Here is a 26,649-nt window from a genome sequence, read left to right as displayed (position 1 = left end):
GTGGTTCCCTATATAGTTCACTATTTAAAAAACACTATACAGGGAATAGTGAGTGAGTGAATGAGGGAACGGTTTCAAACACAGCTTAGGATGAGAAGAAAACAAGGACTAAGAAAAAGAGGACAAGGACTTTGCAGGACAATGATAACTACGAACAAACCACCGAAATCACATGCCAAAAGGAGGGGACATTACACGCACACAGCCAGATGCCATTTACATGTCTTGTGTGCGTGTGTGTGTGTGTGTGTGTGTGTGTGTGTGTGTGTGTGTGTGTGTGTGTGTGTGTGTGTGTGTGTGTGTGTGTGTGTGTGTGTGTGTGTGTGAGTGAGGTTTGCTGATGAATGCTACTTAGGCAGACAGAGTGAAAGGCCAGCTTTGCCTCAGCGCCACAGTACTCCAGATGCAACCTCACAGAAATGTCATCTGTCAGTGCAGAATAACTTGTCGCCAAGATCTCATCACCTGACTGACTTTTTGACTTTTCCTATTGACAGCTACACTTCAGACAACGTGTATGTATCTCATCGCCATTTGAATATTTTAGTAACACTTCACACTGACCTAACATTGGTCTATTTGTCGGGCATATTGAGCTTTAGAGAGAAACATCTGCGCTTTTATACTATACTGTCCTGCAAAAGTTTTATTCTGTTCTTACTTTTTCATAGATAAATGCACAGTATTACACAAAAAATACATCAACTGTAAAAAAAATTGAAGCAGGATCCTGGTGAACCATGACCCTGTGCCATTTTTAGCCCCTGTAATATCACTGTGTTCAGCGTTTCTTGCCACTAAATATGGCGCCCCAATGACGCACACTTCTCTGACATGGCAGAATGATGTCCCAATGTCCTCCAACAAACAAAGCTGATTTATTTACTCATATTTCACAAGTATCTGCAAACTTTAAATAGTCATGCACAAATTCATTTGGAGTGTTATTGTTTGAGTTGTATTCCCTCCTCAAGAAGTCACACAGAGGACACTTCTTCACTTCTGAATACAGCTCAGTGAACTGTACTGCATGGTTTAGAGCGATACTGTCAAATTTTAAAAATAGAATATTCTCTCATGTACTCTCTGCGGTGAATCAAGATTTTTAGAATAAGACAAAGAAATAAAACTGAAGAGGTATCAAGATACCAAAATGAGGGACAAAATCAGGGACAAAACAGAGCTCAAATGTCGTCAAAGATTTCAGGGATTGGCACAAGACTATGTCTGTTTTTAAATTTGTCAGAAATATTATAGTAGCATAGAGGCCATATAGAGGCAATATAAATACGTCAAAGGGTGACTGGGCTAATCATTTGCTCCTCTTGCATCCTCACTCAAAAAATTGCACCAGTGTGACCTGCAACTTTCACAGCAATAGGCCAGTCCAACACATCATAAATCTGTTTCATTATCCTTTGGGGACACTTAGCTCACTCCCACACGTAGTATCATCCTCGGTCATAGCTACAATATTTCATAAGTGAAATAACAACATGTCTGAAAGACATAAAGGTGCTCAATCTACTGATGCTTCCTTAGAACCAAAAAAAGAATCTTTACAGTTCCCTTGGCTTTGGTTTTATGAAACAGCTTGACAGGTCAAGGGAATGAATCAAAATCTGACATACACATGTACATGTACATATTTGGCAAATACTTTATCATTAAGTGCATTGCAATCAATATACGAGTCCATTCATTGTAATATATGTGCAGTATGTGGAGTGTATGCATGCTTTTGCTGGCTTTGTTGACATGGACTATAATTGCATGTCCTTAGAAGGGCATAGTGTGCTAGTAGCCTGAAGCCTTGAAGTGTCCTTAAGCGTGATGCTTGACCCCCAAACTGCTCCAGAGGGGCTTCACAAAAGAGTGGATTTTAGTATAGCTACAGTGTCTTTAGCAGCTACAGTCGGAGCAGTAAAAGGCTTGTCCACGGATAACTGTCTACCAGTGTGTTTTCACAATTGATTAACATCCTCACAATCTGGGAGGGACAAAATGTCAATTTGAATACAAAGCGCAAAATGCTCCTAGGACGTTTCAGCAAGTAAAATGATGTCTGCAACTGCTATCATATATCATCTTCACCTCCTCAAAGACTCTAATCCGAACACCAATAACACCATCAGTGCTGTTTTGCATAACTGAAGTATGATGCCCCGATCCCCCACCAGCTCATGAATCTCAATCTAAGTCCTTTTTGTCACAGCTGTCATAAATTTGCTGATTGCTTCCATTTCCTCTCCAAACACTCCAGATTAAAGTTCTTCTTTTACAACAGAATGTTGTTAATAAACAAGGAGGTTTTGGTGCTGGTGGCTATATGCCAGTGATAACACTGTCATGCACAATGGCGTTCAACATGGTCTGCAGATATCCATCTCACACACACACACACACACACACACACACACACACACACACACACACACACACAGCATACTGACGTTATGGCGTCCTTCCTGTCTCCCTCTTGTCAGCTTCTTCTTGTCACTTTTCATCGGGATAAAAATAGGACTGTGACCGGATATTCTCCTCATTGGAGTTGTCTCCTGTTGACAAACCAGTGACTTGGATGAGATTAGTCATCCTGCTAAATAATAGATAATAATAGAAACAAAGCGATACATTATTAAAATGTTCAGGTGCTTTGATAGAAGTCCCGTGGGTCTAGAGAAGGAGTGAGGCACCTTTCATTTCCACCCAGTAAATCTTTACAAAAATATTTAAATAAGGTAAATCAACTAATCAGCCCCCCACTCACTGACCCATTTCCTTGGCCAAGGACTGGTCTTTTAGAGATAAGAAAGGCAGGAAGAATAGATTTAATGGGCTATTATTGAGTGCACAATGAGGATTGCCAGCAACAGTGACAGGTCCTCAACATTCTGAATGAGCCTTGTGTGATATCAATACCCACTGTGGATTTGCTTAAAAAACTATTACACAAAAAATGTGTAATCCTGCACAAACCCAATAGCGCATCTTGGTAGGTAGCATAGTGAAAGTGTTTTTTGTGATCCGAGCCCTCCAGGCTTGTTTAGACAGATGATGGAAGGGTGTTCCCAGTGGTCCACTCCCAGGCCTACTTCTCATTCTCCGCATGTCCTTCATCCACCAGGACAGCATGCATGAGCATGACATTTTGGTCGAGGCATTTATAGTGAGAAATCTAACCCCTGCCCACTGCCTGCTCCCAGAATCTGCCATCATGTGGGATGATTCAAAATAACACTGTGACATGCGTGGATTGATTTAGATGATACACCTAATTACTCATCAAAGGGAAATCATGCCTCGCTCAAAAACAGGAAGGTGCAGCATGTGGCAATTAACAGAATATCTTGGAAAAACAATACATGCAATTAAATTACTATTTAATACTAAAGCACTATTTCTAGAGAAAAGACAAATGACATTAAAATATCCAGCGTATCCATCTGAAATCTTTTATTTGTGTTTTGTAAAATGAGAAGTTGAAATGTACATTCAGTATGAGGCTCAAACTTAGCCACTGTTGCCTATGTGTTTTAAACTGATCAGTAACTTTCGGCACATGCGTTCCCATTCATATTTAAAACCATGTCTTTGTAGTACAAGCAGTTGATAATGAATCAACACACTGAGCTCCACTGTGTCTATAATTACATGATTAATGTATTTGTGCATTAAACACAAATATGAATTATTGGAGAGGTGTTCTGATCATGATGTTTGGAGACAACCAATTTCTGAGACAATGAAATGCAGTTTAGCATCTAACCAGAAGTGCAAAAAGCAGAGTAATGTACAGAGAAAATTGCGAACAAAATAAAAAAAGTATAAATTATAAATAAAATATTTAGTGTAGCTAATTATTTAAAAAAAACTGCTGCAGAAATGTAGTTTGTACAATTGAACTTAATCAGTACATGAATAATGCGAAACATATTAAATTAAACCTAACAACTTTAATAATAAAGGACATCACTTGTGCATACCAGTAAATCTCAAAAGCAAAGGGGCTTGGGGTGGAGATTTAAGGTAGACTGGGCATGTGTTGAGGTTCAGTTAACAAAATGGTGTCAGACAAAACAATATGAGTGAAGAATTTTGCTTTCTCTTATGTGTCTGGTCGCCATCATGCCCAAACATTCATCATCATTAGCAGGGTGAGCAGCAAACACCAGATGCCTCGGTATAGTGCTACATCAAATGTGTCTGGGCAGCTACCATCAGCACCAAGGGACATATGCATCTATTCTCTCACCTGGATCATGCTCTTCTCACTCCATCTGTTTGCGATGACTCGGCAGATGCCTTCACCCACTCTGTGCCTGTGTGGGCCTGATCGCTGGCTCACAAGGATACAGATTGGTTTATGACTTTAGTGCGTAACCCTGTTTTTGACCCCTGTCTCGTTTATTGGTCTTTATTTTCTGGTTTTATTTGTCTGTGAAACGCTGTGAATATCTTTGGTGTATCTCTCCCATAGGAAGTAGTATAGACAAAAATCAATTTGTGATTTTTGCAATTATATGTAAAACTTTGTACATTATGGATACCGGTATATGTAGCAGCCAACATGACATCATGACTTTGCGTAAACATACACGCCACTTTCCTAAAGCCAAGAGGTGTGTTATCTGTACACATTTTCAGCTGTCCGCATGTATGTTTACGTTGTATACAGCTGACTGCAGTCTGCAACGTCTTTCTAAAGCCACATGGCGTGTGGGGGTTGGGTTGAAAAGAAAAAACGGTTTGGATTAGGAAAAGAAGAACAGGGTTGAGTTTAGGGACACAAATCAACCTCCTCATGGAGATTTTCGGCCTTTTATACGGCGTCAATTCACACGCAATCACAAGGTAATGTAAGTCAATGGAGGCTAAACGGCGTTGATGAACACGCAAAATAGCGAGTATGCATCTTTATAACACGCAAATCATGGCATATGAATTGGCGTGTCATACATACGCCACTTCATGAGATCAGTCTGGTAGCAGCAGTAGTAGTACTACTACTAGTAGTAGTAGACAGCAATGGTAGTCAGCAGGGTAAGAGAGTTTAGTAATCATGTTATTTCTAGCAGCAATGAATTAATTTCCATTTGAATTTATTTTGCCTCATAACATTGCCTGTGGTTGAAGTGGCTTTTCCCACACAATTACTGTTTATAAAATACAGCCTCCATCTCAAAGTGCTTACAATTATGTAACTGCTATTTCATTAGTTGCATTTATGAAACCACTATTCATTATGGCATTGACTTCCTATAGGTTATGTGATGTGACCCATGTTTTTGATTTAAAAAAGGCAAGCAGATATGAGCATGGCCTCTCATATGGAAAGGCCTAATGAGGGTAGTGAGAGTAACAACAAGCTGTTGTGTTTCGTCTCTGTGCCCTCATCAATCAAAGCTCTCTTGTTTGTGCTGATGCTAATACTGCCAGGCTCACTCTGTGTCCCTATCAATTAAAAGAAAGTGGTCAGCCATCCATCCTCGTCCATGTAACACGCCGTGTTGTGAATATGCAAACGGTGCGTGAATTCACATTGGTGCATTTGTGTTAAATACTGTATGTCTGCATTTTTATAATACAGTACATGTGAAATTACACAGAGCACAGACGTCCTGCTGTATGTGGCTATTTTTTAATTTACAAGAGGTGACAGAAACAAAAGGAAGAAGACATACAGAGAACTCATTTCTTTGCCTCGGAATAATCATCCTTTAACAACCTTCTAACAGAACCCATCTTGGGAACAATTTTTCTATAACTGGAAAGTCTGTTCCTGCTTGGCATGGGTGTATTTGAATTGATTACAGCTGTGAAGGGAGATAGGGGAATCACCGTCCTCCGGTTTCAGTACATTTTTGCTTACAAACTGGAGATTTGCATGGCATTACCCTTGACGCTTCTCATAGGCTTTATTCTCCACACAGTGGAGAGGTGCCAGAGGTCTTTCGAGGGCACATTTACAGTAGCAATATGGCAGTTTTATGTAGAAGATATTATGTAGCAGGAGTTATTGTTAAACAGAGTCATTCAGGCTGTGCTATGAGAAATTGAAATTAATTTTGTCCTGCTTCAGAAATATACTGACACTGTAGAGAGTACGATACTATCCAGTATGTTGACAGGTTCAAGGCCAACCCCACACAATGCAATGCGACAGTGCATGACACACCAAAGACAGTAGATCATTCCATGCTCCATCAGAAGAGTAATTTCCCAAAATGAGCCAGTGCTACGCACCATTTTAGATGATAGAGGTAACACCTGTTTATCAAGCTCAAAATGAATAATGTTTTTTTTCATAGTTGATAAAGGGCTGCTCCAGCAATTTAGTTTGTAAATCCATAAGTTTGGGGGACTCACAAGAGACATATTTTTAAAAGAATTGATGCAGCAGGGGCAAGTATCCTGACTTTTAGTTTTTAGATGCTCCAAAAATATATTACATCCTACATTTTCCATAATGCAACTTGATAGAGGCTTTCATCTGTCTGGTAAACGCCCACATCTATCAAACTCCGTAGGTAAGATAACCCTGATGACATAACTATTACATCATCAGGGTTATTTTCTCATGTTTTAAAAAGCTTGAAATTATATTGTTTTCACACGCTGTATAGTGCCTCCCAATGACAAGTAAGCTCATTTTGATGTGTGCAGTGTCCCTTTAAATGGACTGCATTTATAAAGTGCTTTTCTACCTTTCCAGATAAAGCACGTAACAATTTGCCTCTCATTCACACACACTCCCACACGTGTGTGCCATGCAAGGCGCTTGCCTGCCCATCGAAAGCAAATTAGGGTTTAGTGCTTTGCTCTAGGACACTTCAGGCAGGAGGAGCCGGGCATCTAACCATCAACCTTGTGATTGATAGCAGAACGTTCTACTCCTGAGCCACAGCCGCCCCCCCCTTAAATTTTTGTCCTTTATCAGACCGAGCTGGAAACAAAACAAATTGAAAAAAAAAAAATAAATCCGTTAAGACATTTCACATTTTATATCTCCACATTAAACCTAAATATCCTGCTTTTACATCAACAAAATATGCAGCTTCTTCTGGCAGAGAGCTTGAGGGTAAATGTTATATTGCAACGGTAATTATGCCACAATCTCAAATGACTAATTTTAAAAACAGTGATTTGAAATGTAAACAATACACTGTGCGCTTGTAGGCTTTATATCTTTGTCAATCCTTAATATCCCAGGAATTGTTGTATTTGAATTCACATCCTGCTTATGATGTTTTTATAGATTTAAAAGCAGTCTGTGTTTTTTATAAAGCTTCCCTTTCCTGTCTGAATTTGCCATTTCACAAATGAAATATATATCAGGCTCAATGTGGGAAATGGAAAGGGGTATGTCATGATTTATTCATTTGCCACGGAGTGAATTTAACACTTTAATGTTATGGAATGCCATTTCGGCTTCTGCAAGAACTTTGATATCAGATAACTTAGATAGCATAACATATTTATCACTTTGTTGAAGAAAAGACTAAAAACATTTGACGTGGAGCTGTGAGCAAAAGTGTAGAAAATTAGGGGATTTGGTGGGTTGAGCAAGAAAAGGTGCAGCTGAGTGAATGATTCAGCTTAGGTCATTTTGAACAAGAGCCCAAGGAAAGATGCAAAGGGACAGAGTGGTAGAGAGACACGTTGTGTTTCAGTATGTGTGTGTGTGTGTGTTTGTTTGTGTGGACAGACAGGGAGTGCTTGAGAGGGGATGTCTCCATCCACTCTGAGAGAGCCTGGCTCCCCTCCTCGCACGGCACATTTTCCCGGATAATACCTCTGGGTTCATGCTGGCCTGTTGACGGAGCTAAATTGATGTGATTTGATGGTGCAGCAGCACCCACACTATCCCCGACAAACACCACACTGATCCCTGCCAGCCTCCTTCTTAACACGCACACAGAAAAAAATACACAGATGTGTACTCACATTTGTATGCATTCAGATGGAAGACCCATGCTTTAGGAATAAGTGCTGTGATTAAACTTTGGATGACAAATATGTTGATGTCTTCATCTTCCTCTTCATCATTACCTACTGCTGAGCAACAAAGTGAAGATGGAATATCCCCTCTCAGTCTCAAGCCTTTAAAAGGCGCTGAGTGGATTTTAATAAGGAGTGGAGCGGTTAGCAGTGCACACCGTGGTCTTCAATGGGATTAAGAGGCTTTGAATGGTTGAGGCCATTAAAATCTACACAAGCCCAGAAGTCCTGGAGCGCCTTATGAGTATATTTATCATTAGGATTAACAAACCCAGCCTGTGAATGCTCTCACCCCATTGAGCGCAGCCACCTCTACCCTTGTGCCATTATTGTGTGTGGCTGAGTGGCTGATGATAAGAGCGATTCAGCAGCAGGGGAGATAAAGCTCTGGTCCCAGTATGCAGACCATCCCCAGTGGACCGTTCAGCAACATCTGCATCCACCTACTCATCTGTGTGCTATGTAAACATCTATGGTGTTTTACAGGCTAAGTACATTGTTGTCCAATAAACTGCAAACCTTGTGCATGATGTGATCAAAGAATCGACCCAGAAGTCGTTGAACTGCTTAAAGGAGAAGGAAAATCCCCCATTAAGACGTTTAGGTGTGTTCTTTGTAATAAAGAGAGATTTTAGGGATTAGACCATCAGCGTGTTGAATCATCCCACCCTAACCTGTTTCCTGGTTCCTTTCTCTCTCCCACCCCTTAGATCTTCCACATGACCTATGACCTAGCCAGCGCCATGGTGAGGATAGTCAACCTGATCGGCATGATGCTGCTGCTGTGTCACTGGGACGGCTGCCTGCAGTTCCTGGTGCCCATGCTGCAGGACTTCCCCGCCGACTGCTGGGTATCCAAAAATAAGATGGTGGTAAGTGCTTCTCCTGCACTGAGACCTCCTGCCTCTTTGAATCAGATTATGCCCTGTCTTATCTCCTCTGTCAGCTTCAGTAATTACTGTACCAAATTCCCTTTAGTATCCTGGGAAAGATTGCCTCACATATCTGTCATTATAAGCCCTAAATCAAATCTATTTATCTGCTATGTTTGCCCACATGTATTCAATTTGATGATTATTTATTATTTATTTGGAGCTCCCAAAATCTGTCCATATTTTTTTTTTAAAGATATTTTTTATGGCATTTTAGGCCTGTATTTGCATAGGACAGCTTAGACTTGAAAGGGGAGAGAGAGGGGGAAAGACATGCAGCAAAGCGCCGCAGCTTGAAGTCGAACCCGCGGCTGCTGCTTCGAGGTGTAAACCTCTATATATGGGCACCCACTCTACCAGGTGAGCCAACCGGGCGCCCAAATCTGTCCATATTTTGAAAGGAGAGAGACACTGAGGCTGCACAGGGAACATTGATTTTCTAAGGAGGACAGATGGCCCTCATTCAATATTGGTTGATTATTGACAGTTTCCAGTGAGCACTCATGCTGTGCTTTAATTTTGCTGTATTGTTAAAACAGCTGCTGGAGTAGAGTCTCTGTTAAAGCTGGATTCATAATAGAGTTATCTTTTATTTGCTTATGGAGGCGGACTGTGTCACACCTGATGTGCGACTCTGAACCACCCGCAGCTGATGGCCCTCATGCTAAATGAGCATGGGTGTAGCTCCAAAGGAATCAGAGTTATTGACAGGTTTTGTGGTGGAGCTCTCAATAGGGATTGATCTGTCATCAGTGAATGGATCTCTTTTCAGTACAACATACCAAAAAAATATGTTTAACCCTTAAAGTAACTACAAGGAACTTTGGCGGCCCCTGGGGACAAAAGCGGTAGTGTTTCCATGAGCACCATTGTCCCGTGTCATAAAGATGATGCAATGTATTTCATACATAAAATATACTTATTATATACCTGTCTCGGAGGAAGAGTGCCAATTCAGGATACGTTTTGAATCCTTTTGTGGTATATTGACCATTCTATAACTTTCTATAAACTTTGTCCTAAAGGTATGTTATAAGGGAGTCCTATGAACTTTACTCCACATTTACTGAGAACATCTGGAAACTGTTAACATGAGCAGAGGTCCCCCCAAGACAGAAGAGACCTTTTTTGGAGTTGTGCCAGATAACAGGCATTGATTGGTCAGTTATCTGGTCCAATGGTATACTTACAAATATCACGTCCTATGTTGATACAATGCACAGGATATATACGGTGTGCACACAAAGAAAAGGCAGAGCGACAAATTTTGATTGTGTTGGTCGTTCTCCAAGCTCTCTGCAGGAGTTTGTAAAAGTGATGCTGAATCTTTGCTTGTAATAAACCTTTTTATAATCAAGAACAGTGTCGGCGGATTCCTCTTCATACAGCATCACAGCATTACTATTTAAGGCACCACACTTTCAAATTGCGCAATTCTCTCCATCTGTTGAAAGATAAACATGGTTGACTCGTGTTTTCGCCCATGCTCTATCACTGTCCCTTTAAGCTTTTTATTGTTCTTTGGTCAATTTTTTGTTTTTGCTGATCTTGCCCCAGTATGAGCCATAACCACAAAATATAAGGTCAAAAATAAAATTCTCAAAAGAAAAATCTCCTGCTTCCTTTTAACTGGCTAACATACTACTCACTGTGAAACTTTGCCAAGGAAAATGTAAACATAAGCTCTAATGCGCTGTAAATCGTTTCATCTGATTTTGCAGTGAACTGAACCCGGGGACAGGCTTTAAGAATAACTATATACAAATTTAGAATGTTTCATAACCTGTTAAAAACTCCTTGTAGTTGCTTTAAGGAATGCGGCTGAAAGGAGTAGTTCCCTTATTGACAGCTTTTCAATATACATGTCTATGTACGTGCCAATAGGGCAATGTTTGAGATAGAATAAAAGCTTCCTGCATTGTATTAGTTTATTGGTGACATTTCGAACCTTTAATTTAGTGCATGCAGCTCTTTGGTTTCCATTGAATGATCACAGCCATTCTCTGTCACAATACTCTTTGTTGAAGAATACACAATGTCATATTCATTCGAATTTAATACTTATAATACAGGCTAAAATGACTTTTTGAAGTAATTATTCATATTTAAAGTCGCAGACAGAATACTACATTTATTAAAAGAAAGACAACAGATTAAACTGTGGCAACAAAACAACAAATTCAAGGAAGCCTACTTTGAGTTATACATAAACCAGCTTCGAGTCAGCTGTATGTTCAGCTCTCCGTGCCAGAACAGATGTCACATGAGTAGTTACATCGCTCAAGGTATGATGCATTTGGTTCATCATGCCTCACTGCCTCCCTGACATGCTCACTTGTTATATTTAATCATAAGAAAAGACAGATGTTGCAAACCACTGTCCCTTGAGATGTTTCACACATTAGCTAATTTTAGCTTGTTTGCCATACCTGTCCGTGCAGAGATACACACACTCAAGGACAGCGTCAGTACTGGGGATCAAACCTTCCACTTTAACCAACCTCTTTGTCTTTCAGTTATCTGGATTAATATGGATTAAAACAAAATACAGACTTCTATGTTGCATGTGGTGACATCCAAACCGTGACCATATTTTAAATTACATAAGGCTGAACTGTCAGGCAACATTGTGTTAACTGTGGCTCATCATCAAGGTACAGTACAGTACAGTATGCATGGATTAAGATTGGATTTGATGTATTTTACTGCAGCAGTGAAAGCAATATTAGTTTCATTCTGAAAAGCATATGGCATGTGAACTTTAAATACATTACATATGCAGAAATAATACTGTATGATACACAAAGTCACAACAAAGAAAGGCAGTACTATATACCTACTTTTACTTCCATTAAAACCTTAAAATCCAGTTTAGCTTTTCTTGAATACCTCCATCTCAGCTGCTCTGGAATATGGGCTTATATGGCAAATGCCTTGTCACCATGTGATTTCATGCAGTTCTGACTAGATTATATTTAGGTGTTTTCTACTCCTCGTGTTAACAGCTCAGAGTCGTGTTTCTAAAACTTCTACAGAGGTTGCACTGGCTGCCTCCTCAGATTTCTGCACCCACAAACAGCCGTTTGCATCTAGGAGTGCAGAGGCCCTGAGATGTGAGGAGAAACACTTATAATATACTTAGTTTAAAATCCCGTGTGAGGGATGTAGCCTCTCATTAACATCAAAATGGAGTTTGTTTTGTTTCACACAGTAAACGCTGTCTAATTAATTGCATTACGTAGAAAAGTGGCTCTCAATGTGACAGAATAACAAATATATCTTTCTGAATTAATTCAAGCCTCGAGGGCAGGCACCTCTCTGATGGAAAACTCCCCATGTTTTGCTCACATTACCTGCTAGACAAAGAGTTAGTCACTCAGTTGGTTTGGTCCTGATTAGAATCATTAGGAGACATTTGTTGTCTTCTTTTACAGTAGCTGTCCCATTATCTTGCTGGGTCATCGCTCCTTACCTTTTCAGGAGGGCACTAATAAAATTGCTATCTCTCTCTGCTTTTACCGCTGTGGAAATGAGTTTGAAAGCAATTTGGACATGTCACCCCCAGGAGAGAGTTGATATTGATTTGCCATGAACTACCACCGGGATCTAAAGGAAAAGGGGCAATTTATCTACAAATGAGAAAACTCACAGAGAAATGTTCTAAATAGCTGACCTACTTTCCGTCATGCAAGCCTCTAGTGTCTCATGCTCCATCCGCCCATTCTCAGGGCTCTGTTTTAGGCTCTTGCCCAAATGTCTGCTTGCTCCAAATGTTTGCATATTGAAAACTATGTTTTGCCCTGCCAGCTGCTCTGTATTGAACCCAGGCTGCCTGAAGTGGACGTCTGCCATTAGTTTTGTCTTAAGTAATTAGATGTGTGCCTGTATTTGTGTGAGCTGTCAGGGTGCTCATTGACCTTTAATTTGCCATCAACGCCCATATGAGAGATAGAGATAGAGAGAGAGAGAGAGAGAGAGAGAGAGAGAGAACAAGATAGAACGATAAAGTGTTCCAGTATACTCACCCTGACTAACCCCATCTCCTCTGTTTCATCCAGAATGACACATGGGGACAGCAGTACTCCTACGCACTTTTCAAAGCTATGAGCCACATGCTGTGTATTGGGTATGGCATGTACCCCCCGGTGGGCATGACAGACGTGTGGCTGACCATCCTCAGCATGATTGTGGGCGCTACCTGCTACGCCATGTTTGTGGGCCACGCCACCGCGCTAATCCAATCCCTCGACTCATCTCGACGGCAGTACCAGGAGAAGGTGGGTGAAGATGACTTGTTGACCGCTGTGTTGCTTTGATTTTTTTGTTTAGAGAGGACAGTGGTGGTAAGACTCTTCCTCACTTTAAGGCTTGGTGTTATTTTGTTGTTTAATGTAGCAGTTCACCCCAAAATTGAATTCCCTTAATGTTTTTGCAGCCACTAAACCCACAATCACATCTAGATGTTGCAGCTCCATCATAACTCTTCCCAAAAAGGGAAAACAATCATCATCAGAGTCCTCTTAACCAAATTCTGGAAGGAAGAAGGCATTTGGAGATGCATGGTTGCCGACTTTTTTTCTTTGGCTGAATGGGTTTTTGCGGTGGAACTATCCGCACAGAGGCAAGAACCCCAGCCTCCCCAGTTCAGGGAAAGGAAAGTCTGTGCACGGTGCCATGCCCTCTGTGGGCCGGGCATGGGCGATAATGAGCTGAGCTGCGAGGCTGCCACATTGCCCACTGTCTGTGGCGAGGAGGAGACGGGAGAGAATGACCTGCAGGGAACGGAGGCAGAGGCTCCAGAGACCCCACCTGAATTAAAGAGGGAGAGTGAAAAAGGGCAGTAGAAGAATCAGGCAGACAAGCAGAAGAACAGATTAGCTGACGTAATGGGTGTACTCTTCAAAAGAAGAAAAAGGGCACTGGATAAAATAACACCTGACATATCTTGGGGTGAGTAACAAAGAGACTATTTTCCCGCCAGATTCTCACCAGCTAAAAAGTTGAAAAATCTAAAAAGTAAAACATGTGTGTAGGTACATGACTAATGCTGCAGGACTGAGTAGCTGTTTAATGAAAGGGGAGCAAACCATCTCCCCGCTCAGCACTCTCCACTCGTCTGCTGCTCTGCTTTAGAGATGTCTTTCTGCCAAGTAGACTGAACAGCTGGCCTGTTTCAGCACCAGTCAGCATGTGGTACCAAAGTCATTTGCTGCTGTTTCTGGGATCATCCCCTAAGGCCCCTTAAGAATCCTCCAGGCAGGTAAAAAGGCTCCCCTGTGCTCCCACAGCTTCCCACGGTGCCTGCCTTCAGAGAGGTTATTACTACACACTGCAATTAATTTTTAAGAGAGCAAATTCCCTCATTTATCTTTCCACATGTCTCAGTGATAAGGCATTCTCTGGGTCACTGCTCATCTGGCTGTGGGAGCCAGATAGTAGTTATTTCTACTCCACTGTACTATACCCCCCCCCCCCCCCCTTCCTTGCTTATCGGGGTTCCTTCAAAGACACCTTTTTGTCATTGGCCCTCACAACGGTTGTGTGACACTGGGATCTGCTTCCCGGAGATTTCACTCTGCTTTTCCGTGTTAGACTGATACCATAATCCACACACTCAAGAAGTGGACAATCCATTGGTCAATCCCTGGAGTTTTGAGAAGACAGGTGGCTGCTTTCAGATGGCCATTGGGCTGCCGTGACAGGGACAGCTGTTCCTGTCTGCTGGGACTCAGCCTGTAGAGAAATCTGCTAACTGAGACACTCACCACCACAGGAGCTATCATACACCATGTTATTATACACACCTGTCTGTCAGACTGAGTGATTCTATGCTGTCTCATTTGAAGTACGGTGCGATGCTCTGTGTTACAATCTTAAAGAGTCACATCTCTTAAATCAACCAGGCTAAGATGTGACGGAAGGGCATTTGTCCTTTGCAGGTGGCCTTACTTCTAATGGGCCTTTAATAAACCATGCACAATGTAAGGATGGCAATAAGACAGAAATTAGGTAATTTTAAAATACATGATGATAACAAACAGTGATGCAATCCACAGCAAATATATTTATTTAAAAAGAACAGGGATATGATCAAGGATCAAGGCACTCTGCATCAGGTCCACTGCTTTGAAATACCAAATAGAAAACCTGTTCAAAGAAAATAAATCTCTTTATTTACATAATGTATGGTGGGTACTTTAAATAGTAGTATACGCATTTATATTAATCTGTGCTCTCCTGTCAGGGCGATTTTATGTGTGTTATTGAACTCACAAACTCAGTCTCAGAGTGGGTACTCAAAGTACAAGGACACTGAGAAGCTTTAATTCTCATCAAAAACCAGCGTGTATTTGTAAGATAGTATATGATACAGGGTTGCACAAAGTGGTTGTTGGTGTTTTTAGTATGTCATAAAAAAAAAAAAACACTTTCAACTATCGTTAGTAAAGCTCTGCCAAAAAAAGTATTTTTCATCTTGGGCCCACCACCTTGGTTTCTAAACAACATTGCAGTGTTTAGAGACACTTTTAATACTTCATTTGGCGTGCTGACTCAACACACGCATAGCTCATGTTGCAGATTACAGACTGTGAAATATGAATAATTAGACATTTTGACTCTTTAGTAAATGCTGGAAAAGCCACCAGTTTCTTTTCTGTTGGCAAGCTGAAATGGATCTCTGTAGTTTAAAGTTTGGAGTTTTTTTGTGTTTGGAAGCCAAATATGCCCATGTTGATATTCCAAAGACGTTGTCAGCAGCACTAAAAAAACTGCATGATTTGCATACACCCCCAGTCTGTGAAGTAGCATAAATTGTGACTTACATATCTGCAATGTAGACACTATGCAGCCCCAGAAATCACTGGCATGTGTTTAGATAGTCAATTCAATTCAATTCAATTCAATTTATTTATAGTATCAAACCATAACAAGATTTATCTCAAGACACTTTACAGATAGAGTAGGTCTAGACCACACTCTGTAATTTACAAAGACCCAACAATTCCAGTAATTCCCAACAATTCCAGTAATTCCCCAAAGAACAAGCATTTAGTGCTTATTACTCAGTAATCACATTCAAATGTGGATAGGAGTATAAATAAAAATGAACATTAGCTATTAGCTGTATTATTGTTTCATTGTGTATTGCATTTGACCCAAGCCAGCTAGTAGGTACACACCGAAGAATTCACACCCACTACTGTCACAGTAGTAGATACTGATTCTGATTCAGTTAGTGAAAGAACTGAAAAAGTGGATAAATGTTGAGCTGTGCAGCAACATTGCCATATTAAAATGCCTCATCCTGGTTTTGATGTGACAAGCTCTGCATTCATCCACTGTAAATGAGCTGTAAAAAGACTACGTGAGTATGTGTGGGCCGAGATGCGAGGTCATCTGTCCAGTTGGCATGCAGAGGTTATGTCTAGGTAACGGTTACATTTAGATGGTAAACAAATGAGTGAAACCCCTCTGGGGGACTGTGATGAAGAAAATCAGTCTATGAAAGAATCTCAGAAGATTACAGACAAGAAATAGGAAAGAAGGGAGAAAAAGAAAAAAAGCTCTGCCCTCAAATATGGCGAAAATTATCATCACAAAGCCTCGGTATAATCTTTTTTGAATAGAATTCTAATACAATATGGCACCATGTGTTAAATGCCTGGGCTGTCAGAAGCTAGCAAGCAGACTTAATATAGCTCTTAAATAGGAATCAGGCTGCCTGTTAACGGTTACACAGAGTAGAGAGCCCAACAATCACACTAAAGACTAGCTGTTGAAGTATGGCTCACTGAGAAGAAAAATAGCTTCATTAGATTAATTACTAAAAATATATGCCAGTCTTTGGTTATGTGTTAACAGAGCCTGTGGCTGCAGAATATTAAAGCCTGTGCATTTTCTACCTGTTTGCAGCTCAATTTGTTGCAGATGTATCTGACTGCATTGGTTAGGTTGGGTCCATATTAGATCTGAATGAAAAAAGAGAGAGGTTGGAGAGAGAGCTGGGCATGGTGTAAGCGTTTCTTCTCAGTGACACCCATGTCCTGGAGGTGCAGAGTAGTCACTTTCAAATAGTGACACACGCTGCTGAAGTATGTTTATTTGAAGTCTTTACTCCCTCCCTGCTAGTTGAGTTGAATTCAATTGTACTAAGTGGTACTCTGACATGGATCATTTTGATTTTGACTATTGATTTTCAAATTAAAAGATCATAAATAAAATGGGCAAATAGTGAAAAATGTCCCGACATAAAATATTCGCATTGACTGTTGTGTCCGAATGACAATTTACAATGTTAAACAGAAAAAGCAGCAAGTACCATCATTTGAAAATCTGAAAGCATTTATTGTTTGGCATTTGTTGTAAAATATGACAGAAGACTTGAGCTGCAAGGTATAACAGTCATTTGCTTTGCTTTTTTTTCTATAATTTTCTTTACATCAATAGTTTGCTGTACCAACCTTCATTTTATATACGGTAAGTCTTTTTACAGGAGGATGTAGTACAGTGCTGTCATTTTTTGTATTTAACTGTAGTATAGACTCCTGTAGTATTATAACACCCCAGTAATAGTAGTATTCAAAATTCTTTTGGGGTCTCTTTACCCCACATTGAACTCCTGTATTATGCAGTGAGCAGTTTTGCTACACTACAGTCTAAAACATTATGAGCTGGAATGGGTTAAGCATCTGCCAAATTCCCTCAAGGATTCCTCCCTCTTGTCTTGGGCATGTTGAGAACCATTATCACACAAAGAGAATTACATCTCTCCAGATTGGGGCCACAAGATGACTGCACAAGTGTGCATACAGGGTATGCCTGCCACTCCAGCTCTCCATAAGCCACTGCTTATCTGTCACTTTGGCCCTCTACAGTGGAAATGTATACAGAGATGGGGATGGGGACACCAAACAAAAGATATAATCTCATTAATTTGTAGGTCACTTGTGATCCATGTTGTCTTACTTACTTTATAGAAGCTCTCTGATCCCTTTGAGCATTTCTCCTCTAAGGTTTTCAAAAGTATATTCTAAACATAATTCATCATGGCATAACTGAGTGATGTTCTGTTTGTAGTTGGTAGTTAGTGATGAAATCAGGGATGCTCAGGAGGGACTTGAATATGGGTAGCGTGTTGTGGCATGTCAGTCCTAAATGGCTTTAAAAGAAAATGGCAATGGGGTGCTGCAGCCCCTCCCCTCTAAGTCTTTCATTAACACATGGCAATTAAACATGGCTCTTTGGGAAATAGTTAATAAGAGGCCCAAAGCTGATTATTTGTGGGTGAAGAGGCTCTAGAAATCTTTTGTTCCCCCACTTCAATCCCCCAATCAAGACCTTTGGAAATACAGTCAATAGTCATCAGAGGACTATATTTGCACTTATAGAGTCGTCCCTTTCTTTCCAAGATTTGAGAGACATGGATTAATGCTGTCAGGGAACTAGTAAAACATGCAATTTTAGTGTTTTCCTCATTTAGGCTAATTATTCACTCAGTCATGTCTGTGTTGTCAGTAAAAAAAAAGATGTAGGGTTCCTCCAACAATAGCAATAACTTTGTAGTGCCTTGTGAAGGTGATTTTCCCATACAATCAACCCAAGGACACAACTGTCAACATGTTGAGCTTAAGTCTGATTCTGCCTTACAGTAAGAGTCATTCTCATTAATCTGGATCTGACTGATGGCATTAATCTGAACCCTGTTACATTCCCTTTTCCTCCTTGTCTGCCACACAACCTTTACTACTGAGTCCAGGAATGTTGACATGCCCCAGAAGTAATATAATAGTATAACCAAAATCAAATAAGTACAACCGATGTCAATATACTGTATATTTAATAGCACAGTAAATTCATGCTTTCTGCAGCATCTGCAGTGTTCATGTCAAGATCGTCATTCCTCGTAAAGCATCTAATTAGACAAGCAGTGGTGATTGAGAAGAGCAAGCAAATTCCCTTGCTTAAGTAGGCTACGATGCACCATAGTGACCATTAATCAGTTACACTCTCTTAACTAACTATGGCCTAATTACATCCCTATTAATCCATCTCTAAATGATCAATACATGCTACATACTTACTCCCCTTAGCAACTAAGAAGGTGACTTAGCAGACTTGGTTAACCTACAGATGGATTGCTGATGCATCCCCACGCGTGATTATTCTAGTGGTGTAAATTAAGAGGTGTCCCAAGTCCACTAGATAAGCGTATATAGTATTTATGCCGTACTGAAGAAGCTTTTATTGCAGACTTTATGCAATGAAAACAAGAGTCACCAGCCATGCTAGCAGCTCTGTGAGGCTGTGTCTAGGCTAGGGTGACCAGATTTCCCGGAACTAAAACCGGGACACTTTGCACGTGACCGTAGTGCTCGTGCACACACACGCTTTTTAACGTGAACATGTGCCAGCCCAGGTCAGACATAGACACAGACAGATTAGACACAATTTTGCCAACAGCACACGTAGGCCTACTGCTCACAACATAATGGAGTATCTCAGTTAATATTCATGAATTTTCTTGGTATGTAGCCTACATATCTAAGAAATAATATTAAAAAACATTGAGTGAGTTTCATGTGGGACCAACTTTATTTTTCAGAATTAAAGCATTCTTTTGGAAAATGCACCCATTGAACTTGTGAAAAACTTTGTGAAAAGGTATTTTTCATTGCATGGCACTAAACGAATTATTTGGAACTGCTGTCACAGGCTTGAACTAAAGTTATGGTAACACTTTACGGTAAGGGTACATGAATTATGAATTCATGCATGAATTAATTCATGATTTGTGTATTACTTCATTCCTTTATATCTTATGAATCATCAGGAATTGACATGAGTTCATAGGTTCGTAGCATTAGGTACAAGTTGTGTCAGAAAATCAGAATTTACGCAGTAATGACCACATTTTTTGCAGAAAAATAAATTATCATGATCATGCTTAATAAATCATAATGATGTGCCCACGTACCTAATGCTTTAGATGTGTTGTTCATGTATTAGGTCACGAATGACAGACTATGAACATCAATTCCTGATGATTCATGGGATATTAAGAAATGCAGTAATACATAAATCATTAATTACATAATGCATAATAATACATACATCAATTAATTCATGCATGAATTCATGATAATTCGTGTACCCTTACCATAAAGTGTTACCAGTGTTATTCTAACCAACAACACAAACAAATGTAATCTCATTTGATAGAGCAGATAGCTTCCCTATTGGAAACATTCATTCCGTATATTTGTTAGAGGAGTGAATTTGCTCAAGAATCAATTTGTTGGCTGAAAGCCTAATGTGAAATTGCGCACAGGTGTCAGCAAAATTGGTCCGTGTGACGAGTAGCGCCTTTAACGTGGGAATGGTCATGCGGTTCCTCTCGTCAGTCCATGTGTTGTTCATGAGCAAAAGGATCCGCTCAACGGGAGCATTTGTGCCCGGTTAAAACCCTTTCACTGTCTATGGTTAAAACGACACAGATAAGAAGAGGAATTGCAACAATGTTTACAAATATACATTGTAACGCTGGCTGCACAGATTATGCAGACACAGACCGTTACGATTGACTGACACACATACACACACACACACACACACACACACACACACACACACACATTGTTAAAATCATACGCTGGACGCTTTATTAGTCTTTCTACATGGGTTTAGTTAATGATCGGGCTATAATAAGACCACGTCGGCTATGTAATTGCTGACAACCGGGACAATTTCATAGTGGTTGGTGTAAACCGGGAATTTTAGCGTCCCGACAGGCTTTTGTTGGGACTGTCACGGTCAAACTGGGATGTCTGGTCACCCTAGTCTAGGCACAAAGGTGCTTTTAGCTAAATGCTAAGATCACAATGACAGTGTTAAAATGCTGATGTTAAGCAGGTATAATGTGAACCATGTTCTCTGGGTGCAAATATTTAAGATTTCAGTTAGCCTTACTGTATGACCCATAACTTTTGACCATGCAATGCAAGGTTATGGAGTAGGAGACAGATAACACTGGAGAAAAATAAATGTTTAGAAAGTACAATTAAGTGGCTGACATCTCTGTTGGGAAATTAATTATTCATATTTTATTTGGTAAAAATTTGCATCTGCTTGGAGAGCTACATGAGAGAAAAGGGAATTAGGGAAAAAATGAATAGCGTAATAAAAGGGTAGAGGGACAGAAAGAAAAAGAAAAGTATGAATGGGAAACAGAACAAATAATGGCCATGTAAAGAGTGATCAAAACTAAGAAAGGGAGAGAAAGGATTTGTGAAATGAAATAGCATGAAGATGCAATTCTGTGTAGCTCAGGGGACAGATTATGCAACTACTGTCATATTGCCAAAGCTGGTAGCTAACATACACACACACACACACACACACACACACACACCACACACAAAAAAACTCTACTGTAACATACTTATAAGACTAAGTTACAGTAAGGTAAAGTACACAAATGGAGAAAAACTGTAGAAGACAACTTTGACTTCAATGGTTGTTTCATTTGAAGAACAGAAAATGTTGAATAATGCAGCATTTCATTGTGTCATTGCCTTTTATTATGCTACAAATTTTAAATATCACCAAAATTCATCATCAAAAGCTAAACATTGTAGTTTTAAAACCAATAAAAACTGGATGGAAGATTGTCAAACTCTACTTTGACTTATTTGCTGCCTTGCCCAAAGTTAGATGAGAAGAATTGATACCATTCTCGGTTATGCCAGATGTATGCATCTTTTAATCTAGTGATTTGGCGGATTCCCCAAAATGTCTTAAGTAAAGCAAGTAAGAAAGAAAGAATCAATCCTCTGGTTCTCATCAGCTACTCCAACATTTTGCACTGCCCCCCTGCTTCCTGAACCCCCTGGTTTTCAGAGTGCAGCTGATGGTGGAATGATTACCTCCTTAAGATTTGATTTAGCCAAGTAGAGCAGGGGAGCAGGGATCTTCCTGGTGGTAGTGTGATGGCGGCTGTGTAGCAATAAGATCATTTCTCATCACAGGGGGTGTTATCAGCCCAATCGCAGCACCCCTCCATGGTCGGTGTCTTTACATCCCTGTCAGCTCCTACTTTCAGACTCAGCAGTGATTAGTAAATATGAAATGCCTTTGACTGAGACACTGAGCTACTGTATGTAGTACAGTTGTACTCGTCACAATATAAAAGCAATAAGACATTATCTTGCATTTGTTCACTTGACTGATGCCCTTTCATGCTGGGAGAATCAAATTGGAACATGCCGCAAAGCTGAGGATAAATGGTTGTTTTTTTATGAATGTAAAAAAAAAAAAGGGTTGAAAGACATTCTGAAGGAGATGATATTCCACGCCTTTGAAACAGGGCACCATGCTGTGGCATGTCTAATGCAGGAGACACAAAGACATTAGACAAAATGCAGAATGTGGGTTAAACCTGTCATCTTCACCCTGGCATCACTCGCAGACAAGCCATCTTCACTGCAATACTCTGCAGCCAATGGGACTGCAGCTGGAGATGTCGGTGATTGTTTTCTAGAGCTTTCTGTTTTTTGAAGTAGAGGAGCAAAACTTCTTGGTGCAAGGCTTCTATTTCATCATCATGGATTCAATGGATTGTGGGGATAAAGCCTCAAACCCTTTCCCCATGACAGAACTCATGCATCTTTCCACAGACGCAGAGAGAACGGATATGTAAAAGCTTCTTTCCACAACTTATTCTTGCTTCTTTAACTTTACACAGCATCGACACACAAATGTCAAATATTTCACTTTCCTAAGAGGTGAGCGTATATTCTCTTTATCATATGAGCAACTTGTTAGCGTTAGAAATACCGTAGTCTATATCCTTGACGTTCCACTTCCAGGATTGCTCCGTTGCTGCAGGAAATTCCGCTGGATGCATGTATTTTCACCGATGTCCGTTTCCTTCCGCTTTCTTTGTGTTGGAATTTTAAACTCTGGTGTATTTATGAGGACTATGGTTAACTGCTCCTCAGATCTCTGCATGGTAAATTGAGACAGCTAGCTAGACTATCACTCTCTGTCAAATCTGAGTTTTCTCTCGCACGACTATATTACAGTGGCTCCGTGCGGAGCTTAGCACCGCCCATGACGATTGTGATTGGTTTAAAGAAATGCCAATAAACCAGAGCACGTGAGAGCGAGACTAGACATACAGTATGATAGTTAAACTAATCTGCCTTATCTGCAGCATTTCTTGTTGTAGCCTGTGTGTGCACCTTTTCTTCATACAGTATGCACAAATTATACACTTCCATATATATATATATATATATATATATAGACCTTGTAGTGTTTTCTCATTGTCTTTGTGCAGCTAACAATGCCTTACAAATCATGATTACAAGCTGGGGCATACAACAGTTTACAGTCAACTGGTCACAGTTGAGGGAGCTGTATCATCTAAATGCACAGACTGACTCCAGACTGCTTTCTTTGTCTGTGAGAGACTCGAAAGGCTCTGGTCAAACACAACTAAAATCCATCTGCATTTGGCAAAGAGGGGAGAAAAAAAGGGCACATCGCACAACTAAGCATTGTAGAGGCTTACAAACACACTGCAGGGTGTCAGTGGGTTGTTGGCATCTGATCAGACTCATTTCAAAGTGGTTATACAGTAGTTTAGCCCTGCACGTTTTATAACACTGGATTACAATCCTCGTAAGTGTTTCTTTCCAACTCTACTCGCACCTCTTGGTTTTCAGGGAGCCTGACCGGTTTAATGCTTTCACAAAAAAAAACAATTTGACTTGCATGAGACAGCTGCCATTATTTACTGTGCCATATTTCAAAAAGATTGGCCTTTTGATGATATCCTGCAAGATTAGGGGTGACTAGGGTAGTAGAGTGGGATAAGAAAGAGGGCGACATCTGTGGTTAGCCATGTCGTTGAGTGGTAAGGCTGTTGGCCTAGAAATGGTAATCAAAGAGCACCTCCAATGTCGCCCTATGAATGGTTAATTTCTTTCTTTTTTCTTCTTCTTTTGCTTTTACTGAGGGTCAAAGATTCTACCTGTTATTAGGTGCTCTCAGTGTGCTTTGATCTGCATCTGTGCTATACTATACTATAGCATCAATGAAAGGCCATCCAACACATTTGAATGCTTTTATTTTTAACAAGCAACATAATGACTGGAAGATGCAGACTGTTAAACATACAGAAAATACACAAGCGTTTGGTGGTGTACATGGTGTTTGAGGAGCCGCAGGGCTTTGTTGTCTTTTTTTCATACTAATTGCACATACTGTATGTATGTGACACCTACAGTACATATTGTGCATGAATGCTTTACAAGATCTAGTTTATTACCAGCATTAGTAAACACTTGACAATGATCACACCTCTCTCAATTATTCCAATAAATTTAGAGAAGTTATGATAGTTAAAATAATGTTGAATGTGCTTTCAACCAATATGGTGTTAGTACATTATGTCAGATTGCTTTCTGTCTTTTGAGAGACAGACAAATTGTAAAAGGCATGTTCAAAGACTGGAAAAGTGCTATCTTGTTAGGATTAACCTGCAAGAGCCCGGATGGCCTGTATGTATCCGTCTTCATTTCCTTGTGTGTCTGACCTCAGTGCCAGCTGCTCCCTGTGGCTGTGTAACTGTGCTACAGCACTATGGCCTTTGAGTAACCTGATTGTTGTGTGTCTCTGTGTCCCTGCAGTACAAACAGGTGGAGCAGTACATGTCCTTCCACAAGCTGCCAGCAGATATGAGACAGAGAATCCACGACTACTACGAGCACCGATTCCAGGGCAAGATGTTCGATGAGGAGAGCATCCTGGGAGAGCTGAACGAGCCGCTCCGAGAGGTGGGATGAGTGTTCCTGTCTGGGGATCTTCTGCACATGAGATGCATTCAAAAGCTTGTGTACTGCTTGACATTCCCCTCAGTTCAGTTCAGTTCAGTTCAGATTTTTCTTAAGGCCAAATCCCAGCAAGAGTAAAACTGAGAGGAGCTCAGAAAAACAGCTGACATTTTGCTGTTGTTACTTTAATATCCCTCGTGTCTGAAATTGTGACAGGCCAATGCCTTTTGTAAAATGCCAGCTCTTTGCTGCTGTTCTTGGTAACTGCTTTCTCTGTGTGCTTTTGCAGGAAATCGTCAACTTTAACTGTCGAAAGCTGGTGGCGTCCATGCCTCTGTTTGCCAACGCGGACCCCAACTTTGTCACCTCCATGCTCACCAAGCTGAAGTTTGAGGTGTTCCAACCTGGGGATTATATCATCAGGGAGGGCACCATCGGCCAAAAAATGTACTTCATACAGCACGGGGTTGTCAGCGTACTAACCAAAGGCAATAAAGAGACCAAGCTGTCAGATGGCTCGTACTTTGGAGGTAAGACGAGCTGGCGCTGCACCAGAATCACAAACTCAAAGGTCACATACCCGCACATCTTTCTGTGGAGCTTAAATCTGCTCTGTTTTAATATTAATATTGCTGTCCTTTGGTAGCTTAAGAGGTTGGCTTGGGTTTTTTATTTTTATTTGTGAGGCATTCGGATAATTCTATTCTGGCTCTGACATTAGCTCGTCGTGAGCATATAGTGGTATGTTGTGCAGTGCATGTCGCCTCACTTAAAATTCTGCTTCATGGTTTATGCAGTGCCTTTCCCCTAATTCACATCATGAGCTGTCTCTTTAATGTAGGGCAAATTCAAATTAAGAAAACAGTACTTGCTGTAGCACAAATTAAGAGATATGCACTCAAAGGTCAAAGGGTTCAGAAAGCTGTGAAATGACATACTATAGGAATGCTTTAGACTTATGCAATAACCCAGAGTTGTTATGTACTTAACTCGTGTTATGTTCTTAATCAGGGTCAGATAATGTGTATGTCTCTCATAGTACCACAGAGTCTATGACACATGTAGAAGACAATGCTGCCATACTGCCCTCACCAAATACCAATTAATTTGCCCAGTGACAGCGTATCATTTAGAATACACTGTTAAGTAATGAGAAATAGTGGCAAAGCGTTTAACAGCACATGACCTGCCTGTGGAAGTTTAATTACGCCTTGCCTGCTCAAGTCCATCTCTATGCCCTCTCTCCAGGGGGTTCCAGAGAAATAATGAAAAGATGGCAGGCAATCTATCTCTACACATGCCAAAACTAATCAACATTTCAAACAACATGGCCCCAGCTCTCTCCAGGGCCATATTGTCTAAAATGTTTTCCCAAATGTTCCCTTCCTTCGGTCCCTCCTTGGCAAGGCAGAATTCAGATTCAAAGAGAGCTCATAGACTTGTTTCTACCACAAGCTTTGTGGTAATGGCACAGTTTGTTTGACAGCTTGGACATTTTGCCACTCAAAGAAATCTTAATGCATTAAAGTGAATGCATCTATTATTTACCTTTTTTTTTTCCTTGAGTAAACATGAGTAGTGTAACCCACAAAAGTGCGAATGCACTGGTTTTTAAACAGAAACTGGCCTGCTCGCTTTAATCTTAAGCCTTGGATGTGTAATTATTTTCCCCTCTTGCGCATTATAGGCACAAGGCTTTTGACTCCTTTATCCTGTGACTATTCCTGGCAGTGCCACTCCTCCAGGGGGGTGGAGGGGGGTAAGCCTAGAGCCACTGGGAGTTTGTTACTAAACAGGAGTTAGTCATTCATGAAATTAATTGGTGCAGGATCAATAACAGGGAGTATGTTGCACATGTGGATCTCAGTGTGGCTGTCAGT

The 26,649-nt window shown here is 40.5% G+C and overlaps 1 protein-coding gene across 2 annotated transcripts in view; it reads left to right on the top strand.

Moving 5' to 3' along the window:
- The window catches only part of hcn4 (hyperpolarization activated cyclic nucleotide-gated potassium channel 4), a 68,609-nt gene that overhangs the window by 28,731 nt on the left and 13,229 nt on the right, over positions 1-26,649 (top strand). For both annotated transcript variants that reach the window (XM_031281534.2, XM_031281533.2), the window contains 4 exons: positions 8,712-8,873; positions 12,992-13,210; positions 24,626-24,772; positions 25,059-25,299. In XM_031281534.2, coding sequence (XP_031137394.1) covers positions 8,712-8,873; positions 12,992-13,210; positions 24,626-24,772; positions 25,059-25,299 — 769 coding nt within the window. The remainder of the gene's footprint in view (positions 1-8,711; positions 8,874-12,991; positions 13,211-24,625; positions 24,773-25,058; positions 25,300-26,649) is intronic.

Source organism: Sander lucioperca, chromosome 3 (assembly GCF_008315115.2).
Source record: "Sander lucioperca isolate FBNREF2018 chromosome 3, SLUC_FBN_1.2, whole genome shotgun sequence".
NCBI lineage: Eukaryota > Metazoa > Chordata > Actinopteri > Perciformes > Percidae > Sander > Sander lucioperca.
This window is presented reverse-complemented; position numbering and strand designations above follow the sequence as displayed.